The sequence below is a fragment of the Leopardus geoffroyi genome, chromosome C1 (genome assembly GCF_018350155.1).
Source record: "Leopardus geoffroyi isolate Oge1 chromosome C1, O.geoffroyi_Oge1_pat1.0, whole genome shotgun sequence".
In the NCBI taxonomy this organism is placed as follows: domain Eukaryota; kingdom Metazoa; phylum Chordata; class Mammalia; order Carnivora; family Felidae; genus Leopardus; species Leopardus geoffroyi.
In genome coordinates this window covers 192,093,330-192,105,546 of record NC_059328.1, presented here as the reverse complement: position 1 = coordinate 192,105,546, position 12,217 = coordinate 192,093,330, and the positions used below count along the sequence as shown (strand labels likewise).

Below are 12,217 nucleotides of genomic sequence, written 5' to 3'. Positions count from 1 at the left end.
TGTACCATCAGCAGTGCAAGAGTGTTCGTTCCCCTTTCTTCATATCTTTTCCAACGCCCGTTGTTTTTTGTGTACTAAATTTTAGCCATTCTCACAAGTGTGAGGTGGTATCTTACTGTGGTTTTGATTTGTATTTCCCTGATGAAGAGTCATGTTGAGCTTTTTTTTTTTTTTTTTAAATATGGGGGGAGGCGCTAGTCTTTAAAAATAATGCAATATCAGAGAAAGTGGGAGAGAGAGAGAGAGTGAGAGAGAGAGAGAGAGAGAGAGAGAATCCCAAGCTGGCTCCACACTTAGTGCAGAGCCCAACCCAGGGCTTGATATCACGACCTTGAGATCCTGACCTAAGCCGAAATCAAGAGTCAGACACTTAACCTACAAGCTACCCAGGCACTCCACGTATTACTTTTCAAATTTGTTTAAGGATTAAAGCTAACCACTTTTAAATATGATAGGCAAATTGTTTTCATTTAGAAGTATTTTCATACATTCTAAAACATTAATTTCAGTGTTATATTTCTCCTTTATTGGTTTGATTTGGCATTGCAAATCTTGTAAACACTTTGAAAAACTTTATATTTTATATATATTTTTAAATGCTTATTTACTTTTGAGAGAGAAAGAGAGAGACAGAGTGTGAGTGGGCAAGGGGCTGAGAGAGGGAGACACATTTTGGAAGCAGGCTCCAGGCTCTGAACTGTCAGCACAGAGCCCGACATGGGGCTCGAACTCAAAAACCACGTGATCATGACCTGAGCCAAAGTTGGACGCTTAACCGACATCTCTGGATCCTTTCTGGTCACAATTTTTACTTCTTATTTTTAGTTCACCCTTGCATCCATGTCCTTATTCGTACAGTTTTGTGTTTCTGAATGGGTACCAAAATTAATAACTTCAAAAAAATTCCTGAATGTCTAACAATGTATTTCTGGTTCCTTCTCACAGATAAACACCTGGCTAAGTACAAAGGTGACAGTCTTTTTTCCTTTAATAGTCAGTAATTTTTCACCATTTCATTTAACATTTTAAAGAGAATCTCCTGTAATCTCAGTTTTGTCCCTGAGAATGACCTGACTTTGTGTAGGTGTACGTGTCTGCTTGCTTGCCCTTTGGTTCTTGATTTTTAAGAGTTCCTTATTTTTGATGTTAAAGAAAATTCTACCAGAATATAAGTGGTGACACTCAGCTGTCATTACCTTTGCCTGGGAATATCATAGTTACTGGTTTACTTAGTTACTTGCTCTCATGCAGAAGCTTCTTTTGTTATGCATTGGTGGCCCTCAGACTTTTGGTTCTTTTCCCTCATAATTTTTCTCATTTCCTTTTTCTCTGGGTTTAGAGAAAATGCCTTTTTAGAAAAAGTGTATTTATTGGGGCATCTCGGTGGCTCAGTTGGCTAAGTGGCTGGCTTCGGCTCAAGTCATGATCTTGGGGTTTGTGGGTTTGAGCCCTGTGTCAGGCTCTGTGCTGACAGTTTTGGATTCTGTGTCTCCTCTCTCTCTCTGTCCCTCTCCCATTTGCGCTCTTTCTCTCTCTCAAAAATAAATAAACATTTTTTAAAAAGTTTATTCACTTTTGAGAGAGAGAACACAAGTGGGGTAGGGGTAGAAAGAGGGATATTGAGAATCCCAAGCAGGCTCTGCACTGCCAGCACAGAGCCCGACACGAGGCTCAAAGTCACTAACAGTGAGATCATGACCTGAGCTGAAACCAAGAGTCAGATGCTTAACCGACTGACCTACCCAGGCACCCTTAGAGAAAATGTCTTGTTTTGTTCCATCATTTTGTCGGTTTTCATTCTAGAGAGCACTGACGTTGATGTAATTTTTAATTTATTAACCTTGTTTTTCATTTCATTATTAAAAGATTTCCTTTTTTTGAAAGTTCATTTTAGTTTATTAGGACGTATCTTTTATTGCAAAGGCAAAACTTAGGCTTACTGAGTTTGTTTTTCCGGGATGAGGCAGACTGTCATAAGTTAATGTGAGTGTCTGCTCAGATCTTTGAGAGAGAGATATCAAGACATTAAAAAAATACTATTGGGGCACACGGATTAGTTTTGAAATTGGGAAGTAGGAGTCTTCCAACTTTGTTTACTTTCATGATAGGTTTGGCTATTCTGGGTCCTTTGCAAACCGTATGAATTTTAGGATCAACTTGTCAGTTTCTGTAAAGTATTCAGCTGGGATTTTTGATAGGGATTGCACTGAATCTATAAGTTCAATTGGTGAGTATTGTCTTAACAGTAGTAAGTCTCCTAATCCATGGACATGGGATGTCTCTCCATTTAGTAAGGTCTTTAATTTCTTTCAAAGTTGTTCTGTAGTTTTCGTTATATATATCTTACACTTTTTTTAAAAACGTTTCATTCTCTTGACGTTATCCAGTCAGAGTTTGACAGAGTAGTAGCATCTGGTAGGAGTTGGTTTGACCTACTCTCCTCCCCCAACAAATAGGTAAAACACCAATCTGCTTTATATATAGTAGGTCCTCAGAATGGCTACTATTTCTAGAAAGAAAGTTAACATTAGCAAATTAGACCGAAGACTGAGTTGTTCAGAGTATAGTTATTTCAGACTTGTTCTTTAAAGGATTATTTTCTGCTTATAAGAGTAGTATATGTTCATAGAAATAACTTCATAAGGACATACACCCATGAACTAATTATAGTTTTCTCCAAGTTACAGTCTTCTGGGTAGTGTTTTAATTTCTCCCTTTCGGTTTTTAAAATCGTCTAATTTTTATCTAATGACAGTTTTTAGCTTACTGTGTTGACTAAGAACCAATTTTAGGGTAATTTCAATTGGCATAATGTTTCCACAATTATTCTAATAATTCTAAGCACCTTGTTTCTTTGTTTGCCATTCTTAAAACAGTAAAAAAACTGCTGTTTCTGGTTTTGACATCTATTTAAAGTGGGTAAAGAAGATAAGGGAAGGTCTTTGTCAGCATTGAATAGAAAGGAGATTAAGTATCATTTCAAGAATCACATTTAATTTTTTATAATGATAACACTGCAGGTGTGCTAAAAATCTGATTGTTTTACAGGATTGCAAGCCAAGTAGCTGCTTTGGACCTTGGCTATAAACCTGGGGTGGAAGCAATTCGTAAGAGCCCTCCCAAAGTGCTATTTCTCCTGGGAGCAGATGGAGGTTGTATCACTCGACAGGATTTGCCAAAGGATTGTTTCATTATTTATCAAGGTAAGTAGCATCTGTGATACCAGAAACAGAAGAGAATCGAATATTGTGTAGATTAGAAACTGTATGCCAATATATTTAGTGGATTGAATATTTTCCGTTCAAGAATTTCATACACACGCCCCAATATTTTTTTAATATATTTTTTTAATGTTTATTTATTCTTGAGAGAGAGAGAGAAACAGAGTGTGAGTAGGGGAAGAACAGAGAGAGAAGGAGACACAGAATCCGAAGCAGGCTCCAGGCTCCGAGCTGTCAGCACAGAACCCTATGCAGGACTCGAACCCATGAACTGTGAGATCTTGACCTGAGCCGAAGTCAGATGCTTAATTGACTGAGCCACCTAGACGCCCCTCAATATTTTTTAAAAACCAAATCATAGGTTTTATTAGTTACATAGTTGATACTGCAATTGAGAATTATTACATGGAGAAAAAAAGAATTATTACCCGGGACACCTGGCCAGCTCATTCGGTAGAGCTTCTGACTCTAGATCTCAGGGTCATGGGTTCAAGCCCTATGTTGGGTGTAGAGATCATTTTAAAAAAAATTACTTAAGGGTCCTGGGTGGCTCAGTTGGTTAAGCATCGGACTTCAGCTCAGGTCATGATCTTGAGCTCCATGAGTTAAAGCCCTGCATTGGGCTCTATGCGGATAGCTCAGAGCCTGGAGCCTGCTTTGGATTCTGTGGCTCCCTCTCTCTCTGCCCCTCCCCTGTTCGCACTCTGCCTCTCTCTCTCTCTCTCTCTCTCTCTCAAAAATAAACAAATATTTAAAAAAATTAAAAAAAAAATTACTATCTGATGATATCTAATAACAAAAAATTAAAAGAAGCCTAAATGCTTCAGTAACAGGAATGGTTAAATTATGGTTTATTTATACAGTGAAATATTATGTAGCACTAAAATTCTGCTTTTCAAAGAATATTTACCATTTTTATATAATTAGAGGAAAGCACTTTTATACAAACAGTATAAAAAGTTTAAAAAATCATAAGTGTTATGTTACAGAACATTTAATGAAATATATTTGACAGTACTCCTTTGGCTTCTTTGTATTTGACTCATTTTCTTGAACTCTTACTCATAAATGTAATCAAGTTTCCCTGGAATAGATGGAGTCCAGAGTGTTCCTGGATATTTTACAGGGAAAAGTATTACATAACTCTCTACTTCATTTTACACAAACACCATAAATTTATTAACAGGCTTTTTATTGCCATGGCACATAAAAAGCATTATATAATGTTTTGTATTTTTTGTTTGTTAAAATTAAAGCAAAATACATAAATTACATCCAGCTCCTTATCCTATCCAGAGATAATCATTGATGATGGTTTTGAAATGTGTGCTTCATGTATTTCTCTATGTATGTACAAAAACGAGACTAAATATTTTATATATCTCGTTTAACTCCAGTTCTTTTTTCCTTCTAACAGTTTTGTTAAACTATTAAAACTTTCATTATACTATTTCAGTTTTTCAGCAAGCTATTTTGTATAGTTTTCTGTTTATTGTGTTTTTAGTATTATCATTGTCATTCCTGTCCTACATTTTTGTTCCTCCACCATTTCCATCTACTTTACCAAATTTCACTTACATATACCTGAGCATTTCTAGTTTGTAATTATCAAGAGAAATAATATAGCTAGTTGCCCATATATGTGCGGTGTTATGTGTATTTCTGTATTTGCAAAAAATTATGTGGGAAGATACATAGCAAATGCTTATCAGTGATTTCTTTGGGAAGGGAGTTGAAATGTGGGCTTTTTATTCCAAAAAATTTTTATATTGTTTTGTATATTGTAATTTAGTAAACAATTTTGTAATTATTTTTTGTTTTTTAACACTTTTTAAATTCTTAATGGGATTTACAAAAGGTTATCTTCTGGGTTCATGTATGGTACCTAATCAATTTTTTGCTAAAATATGGTTTGCATTTTCCGTCTTTTCACAGGACATCATGGAGACGTTGGAGCTCCAATAGCTGATGTTATTCTCCCAGGCGCTGCTTACACAGAAAAGTCAGCCACTTATGTCAATACTGAAGGCCGAGCTCAGCAGACAAGAGTAGCAGTGACACCTCCTGGCTTGGCAAGAGAAGACTGGAAAATTATAAGAGCCCTCTCTGAGGTATTTGTTCTTAGTGATGTTGCTAATGGGAAGTTTGACTTGTTAGCTTGTCAAAGACAAAGCAGATGCAAGTCTGAAGTGCAGAGATGATATGAATAATCTCTGTTGGAAAAATATGTTCAGAAAATGGGAAATTGATATTGGTGTTTTTATTTTTGGCTTATATTTTGCCTAAAAATACTGCTTTTAACTCTTTTTATTGTAAAAAAGAAAAAAGGCATCATGAGATTTAAAATTATACACAGTTGTCTGTAGATTTTGTTTATGATCAGTATCAAGTTAGCAAAAGCATTCAGATTTAGCATACCATTATCTCTTTAATGATTTATTTCATAATCAGTCTAATTTCTAAAGAGAAATTACTAACATACTGATAGCTGTTTATGAATTAAAATTTTTGACCATTGTGTTCTCCACTTAACCACAATATACATGCTAATGAACGCCAATAGAATTTTCATTGGTACAACATTATTTCACTATAGTTGCAATTATGTATGATTTGAATTTTTAAATACTGAAGCTTTGTGTCAATTTTGGGGACCTGATATGTATAGATTGCAGGTATGACTCTTCCATATGATACTCTGGATCAAGTAAGGAACAGATTGGAGGAAGTCTCTCCTAATCTTGTCCGATATGATGATGTCGAAGGAGCCAATTATTTCCAGCAAGCAAATGAGCTCTCCAAGGTAAAAACTTGCCTGTATGCAGTTTTCATACTAGTGTATCCTCTGGTGTTAGTTTTCAATTCTATTATTGATCTCACGCTTTTTTGTTCTTGTTGTTGTAGCTAGTGAACCAGCAACTTCTTGCTGATCCGCTTGTTCCACCTCAGCTAACAATAAAAGACTTCTACATGACAGGTATGCATTTGTCAGCATGCCTGCCAAATATAAAAGGTGGGAAGGTAGAAGATCACCTAATTTAGCATCGTGATTCCAACGTCTTTGGGTGCCTGGGTGGCTTAGTTTGTTAAGCGGCTGACTTGATTTTGGCTTAGGTCGTGATCTTATGGTTCATGAGCTCGAATCCCATATTGGGCTCTGTGCTCACAGTGCGGAGCCTACTTCAGATCCTCTGTCTCCCTTTCTCTGCCCCTCTCCCGCTCAATCTCTCCCTCTGTTTCTCTCAAAAATAAATAAATGCCAAAAAAAAAAAAAAAGATTCCAACCTGTTATTAAGAATATTTGATATTTTTATTTAATCTTTGAAAATTTTCAAACATCAGAAGTAATGTAATTTGCTTCATCTGATTTTACTCTCTTTTTTTTTTTTGTTTCTGAAATGTAAGCATGTTTTCAATATAAAATTTTACTGTTGTGTATAAAATCATTGTATACTAATTTAGGAAGCATTTTTGTAAGTGACAGCCAGAATTGCTAAGGTTTTTCTGAGAAATACAGTAGAAATATCAAAACATTTGAATGTGACTCATGTTAAACAGTGCTTCTAGGGATGCCTGGGTGGCTTAGTTGGTTAAGCATCTGACTTGGGCTCAGGTCGTGATCTCATGGTTCGTGAGTTCGAGCCCCGCATCGGGCTCTGGGCTGACAGCTCAGAGCCTGGAACCTGCTTCAGATTCTGTGTCTCCCACTCTCTCTGCACTGCCCTGCTCACGCTGTCTCTCTCTCTCTCAAAAATAAAATAAAAAAATAAAAACAAAAAAACCCAGTGCTTCTGATGTATATTGTTAGGAATGTTTTTAAGGAATGCAGACTTACTGAAACTTCTTTACTGCAAATCTTCCATTTGGTATAAAATAACACCTGATATAATATCTGTGTTATGAGGTAATTTAAAAATGATTTTAAATAATTTTCTATCAAAGCAGATAGTGTATTTTTTAATTTTTTAAGTTTGTATCTAAGATTATTGTTAATTGTTTTTTAGTTATGTTTGTTGTAGAATACATACTTAAGGCCAAAGAGCAAACAATTACTATGATCCCACCATCCAGAAAAATAACTATATTTATTTTTTTTAACATTTTGTCAGGCATCCAGGGATATACACATACATTTATTTAAAAAAAAAATTTTTGGGGCGCCTGGGTGGCGCAGTCGGTTAAGCTTCCGACTTCAACCAGGTCACGATCTCGCGGTCCGTGAGTTTGAGCCCCGCGTCAGGCTCTGGGCTGATGGCTCAGAGCCTGGAGCCTGTTTCCAATTCTGTGTCTCCCTCTCTCTCTGCCCCTCCCCCGTTCATGCTCTGTCTCTCTCTGTCCCAAAAATAAATAATAAAAACGTTGAAAAAAAAAAATTAAAAAAAAAAAATTTTTTTTTAATGTTTATTTATTTTGGGGACAGAGAGAGACAGATCATGAATGGGGGAGGGGCAGAGAGAGATGGAGACACAGAATCGGAAGCAGGCTCCGGCTCTGAGCCATCAGCCCAGAGCCTGACGCGGGGCTCGAACTCACGGACCGCGAGATCGTGACCTGAGCTGAAGTCGGACGCTTAACCGACTGAGCCACCCAGGTGCCCCGTTTACACATACATTTATTTAAACGAAAGATATGATTATTCATTTATAGGAAGGAGGGGGGTTGACAGCTTTATTGAAATATCATCCACATACCATGAAATTCACTCATAAAGTGTACAATTCAGTGGATTTTAGTATACATACTATTTTATAAACTTTTTTCAAAAATAGTATTTTGTACATGTTTTACCTGTCTTTAATAATTTTCTACAATATTTTTGTTGCACACTAGCATGTTGTATGAATGTATATAATTATTATTATTTTAAATTTACTTATTTTGAGAGGGAGAGAGCATGCACAAGTAGAGAGAGAGAGGGAAAGAATGAATACCAATTTGTGCTGGCAGCACAGAGCCTGACATGGGGCTGGATCCCATGAACCTGTGAAATTATGACCTGAACCAAAATCAAGAGTCAGACACTTAACTGACTGAGCCACGCAGACACTCCATGGCTGTATATATATAATTATTTAATCATTCCTAGGAGTAATTGTTAAAAACATTTATTAGCTAATAAGGGACTTCTGAATTTGTTGCTCTCACATTACATATAGTTCAATAGGGTTTTATAGTCTTTTTTTGTTGTTCCTGAATATGTGCAACAAGAAAGTTTTACTGTGTGCTTTTTTAAAAATTGTATTATCAAAATGCACTTTTTAAAATATCTTTCAGACTCAATTAGCAGAGCCTCACAGACAATGGCCAAATGTGTCAAAGCTGTCACAGAAGGTGCCCAAGCAGTAGAGGAGCCATCCGTTTGCTGAAACATCTACTAAGAACCCTGTTTTGTTACAAATAATTAATGGACAATTATGTTGGAGTGATCTCCTACAGGTTTATCTGTTTAAAAAATAATCTGAATGATGTAATATTTAAGATTGTACCATGCTTATTTGAAAATGATACTGTGGTTATTAGTGAATTTTGAGGTTTCAAAAACATTTATGTGTTGTATGTAAACATTGTTAAATAGTTTAATGAACATATTTACAGATGCTCTTTCACATAAAAGCATTGGTAATCTTTGTGACACATATAAAGAAAATCCTTAAAATAGGAGTTTTTGTTTATTTTCATTGACCGTTTATGTTTGTAAAATGGTCCTTCCATTAGGAGCCACTGTTTTCTAGTGCTAATGATCTAAGCATTCTGTCAAGCTGGGTAAATGGAAAATATATATATATATATAATATAATCCTACATCAGATATTATTTGAACAATTATAATTAATCATAATAATGGTAGATCATGATTATTCAGCTTTTCCTGTATGCTAAGCACTCTGGTTTTATGTGTATTGTCTTGTTTTGTCCTTGCTACAACTCACTGAGATAGTGTTCTCTCATTTTACAGATGAGGAAACTGAAGCCTAGGGGTATTTGGTAGCTTGCCCAAGGTCACAGCAAAGTCGAGGACTCAAGCTTAGTTCTGACTCCAAAGCCCATTGTTCTTTCCTGCTACACATAATTGCCTCCCATTAATACAGATCCTATAGGTTATTACTTCTAAGAATTAGCATTGAGAAGCTTAATATATAGTCCATTTTTCTGTTTTCTCTTGAATCTGTTTCTATGTCACGGTGATTTATGTGACATTTTTCTTTGTGTAAGAGGTTATACACACACATACACCACTAGAGTGAAGGAGTAAAGAGATATAATTTAGGTCTTTATTGAAGTTCCATATTCATTATATTAACACCATCTGTAGTCTTAAATGAACTAAATTATTCCAATAATAGAAGAAAAACTGACAGCTTTCATAATTTTCATTGTTAAAAAGTAAGTAAAAATTTTACAATTAACCTAGGAGATAATCTAATTTATTAAATTTTTTTCACAATCTATGGTCAGAATCCTTTTGTTTTATAATCCTTATTCCTATTTTCACTAAAGACTTAGCCCAATTATAGGATGCAATATTCTTGATACAATAAGATTTTTAAAGTAATAATATGTCATCGATACTTTATCTTCAAAAATTGTACAAAATGTGTCACTTGTAACAGCTTTTTCAGAACTGTTTATCTTCTTTAGTAAAACATTAAGAAATGTATTTTGCTTAAAGTACTTAAAATTCTAAGTTGCCTGAAATTATACAAATTCTTGCTTAAAGCCTTTGAATTCAGCACAACCTTTCTGTCCCCTTAGCACTGTAGCTGACCTTGAGGGGGCATATGTGGCATATGCTGTTTTGTATTTTACACACTACTTTTCAGTGAATGTTAGTAGATTTCATAGGCTTGTTGGTGAGGGAACATTGTGTTCAAGTGTAGAAGAGGTGACATATAACCAAATTGGTCCAGAATCCTTGGGCTGCCATCTAGGCAGTGCGTGTTGAACTTGTAATTCTTTAAAGAATACTCTGTCTGGGGTAAGTAGTGCTCTGTAAAGTTGGCTTGTTTTTACATAAAGTAAACATGCAAGTCTGTCTGATGAGTGCCTATTGTGTAATGCTTAATAGTAAGGTTATTGCGGACATAAACATTAAGGGTCGTTGCTAGGGGAAAAAAAAGACTTTCTGAAGAAGAGCTCCCAGATAGAAAAGAAATATATATGTGAGACTAACCTGGCTGATGGAATTATGATTCTAAGTAATGAAAGGGTCAGCAGTGAGAAGGTCTACAGAGGCTCAGGGCCAAGTTCCTTTGGGTGAAGAAACCAGTCTGAAAATATCCAGGAAGAATGATACTCATTTACACTTGATCTTAGCCAAAAGGGAAACTAAGAAGCAATGGGAAAAGTAATATCATTTAAAGAGGACCTTCTAAATATGTATCTCTAAAGCTTGAAGTACATTATGTCTAATTTCACAAAAAAACCTGCAACTAATAGGTTTGAGACCCAGGAAATATGAAGTAACTTGCCTAAAGCTACAGAGTTACAGACTAAAGGTAAGGGAGTTTAAATTCGAGATATTCTTATTGTCCCATGTTGCCTCAAATGTAAACCTTTTGGACAGTATGAAAATTGAGTACATGTACAAGAAGAATCTTAATGCCTAAGCTCCATACAGAATGCTCCCCAAATTTATTGTGAATTGTATTATAACAAATACGTTAATAAAAAGTATTATGCCTTCTTAATAATACTCAGTATACAATCATTATTGTTTGTTGCTGAGTTGTTTACAAAACACCACTTCTTGCCAGGTCTGACATATCTAGTTCAACTTTGGAAAGGTATTTAGAAAAATTTTAATATTGTTCGTTTGTAAAACGGGGATAAAAATCGAATAATTGTATTTACTTCTGACCTCAAAGAGTTGTTTTGAGGAGTAGGTCAGAAAACCTATGAAACTCTTAGCTTTCTTCCTGACACATAGTAAATGTTCAATGTGCTCAATAACTGAAGACCATTATTAGAGGAAAACGTGTACTCAAAATTTTGCTCAGTTTCAGGAGGTTGCAGTGAACCATCCGTGGGAATTCTTTTTTTTTTTAAACTCTGTGCCCTGCCCAACATGGGGCTTGAACTCACAAGAGATCAGGAGTCACTCTACTGACTGAGCCAGCCAGGTACCCCCATGGAAGTTCTTTATCCTAAAATTAAAAGTTCCATTCTAAATGAATCAAGTGAAAAACTCAAACTATTGACTGTGAAAGTCATGCCTAATATAACCTCCAGCTTACATTTTTCTAAAGAAATGCATTCCTTTCCTAAGGCTCCAAGGAATTAAATTGACTTATCCAAGGTCAACCTAATCAACAAAACACTGCTACTACGGACCATCCACCAAGGTTGTGAAATTTATTATGTAGAACTCTGCTTATTTTGATAGAACTTCTACCAGTCAAGTAGAAAGATTTACTGAGTGTTGCGTTCTAACCCTTAAAAGAGTACTTCTAAGAGCAAAACCATAAAAACAATGCTGTCAGAAGAGGGGGAAAATACTTGCTGGTAAAGTAAGGGTAGTAAGATAGATAGTAAGGTAATAAAGGGTCAGAGCTATGATGTGCACAAAGGAGGCCAGTGGATTCTTTTGCCAACATAAATTTCTAGCTAATATAAACTCAACCTTATTGTTACTCTAACCAATTACACTGCCACTATTCAACACATGAGAAAAGAAAGCAGTGCTAAGAGGTGTTTTTTTTTTTTTTTAATGTTAACATGTCATGACTACTGTTAAGATGTCCCTGGTAATACTACAAATCTGTTGGTAGCAAAGGTCTTGTATGGCTGTGAAAATGAGGGTTCAAATAGAAATTATGATACACATTAATATTACAAGCTATTTTTTTAGGACATTTGGTGAGGCTAGTCATGTCTTAGCATGCCTAGACCTTGTTAGTGATTGACTCAACTTTTGAAAACGAGTGGGAAAAAATCTGATGAAGATCTATTGGAAAAAAATATATAGAGACAAAAATGGCCACCTTTTAATAATGATG

The 12,217-nt window shown here is 35.5% G+C and overlaps 1 protein-coding gene across 4 annotated transcripts in view; it reads left to right on the top strand.

Moving 5' to 3' along the window:
- NDUFS1 (NADH:ubiquinone oxidoreductase core subunit S1) overlaps nt 1–10,259 on the top strand; it is a 30,688-nt gene extending 20,429 nt beyond the window's left edge. For all 4 annotated transcript variants that reach the window (XM_045480918.1, XM_045480917.1, XM_045480920.1 and 1 more), the window contains 5 exons: nt 3,049–3,203; nt 5,157–5,332; nt 5,890–6,024; nt 6,126–6,198; nt 8,496–10,259. In XM_045480918.1, the coding sequence (XP_045336874.1) occupies nt 3,049–3,203; nt 5,157–5,332; nt 5,890–6,024; nt 6,126–6,198; nt 8,496–8,587 (631 nt within the window). In that variant the 3' untranslated portion in view covers nt 8,588–10,259. The remainder of the gene's footprint in view (nt 1–3,048; nt 3,204–5,156; nt 5,333–5,889; nt 6,025–6,125; nt 6,199–8,495) is intronic.
- Nucleotides 10,260–12,217: the final 1,958 nt, after the last annotated feature.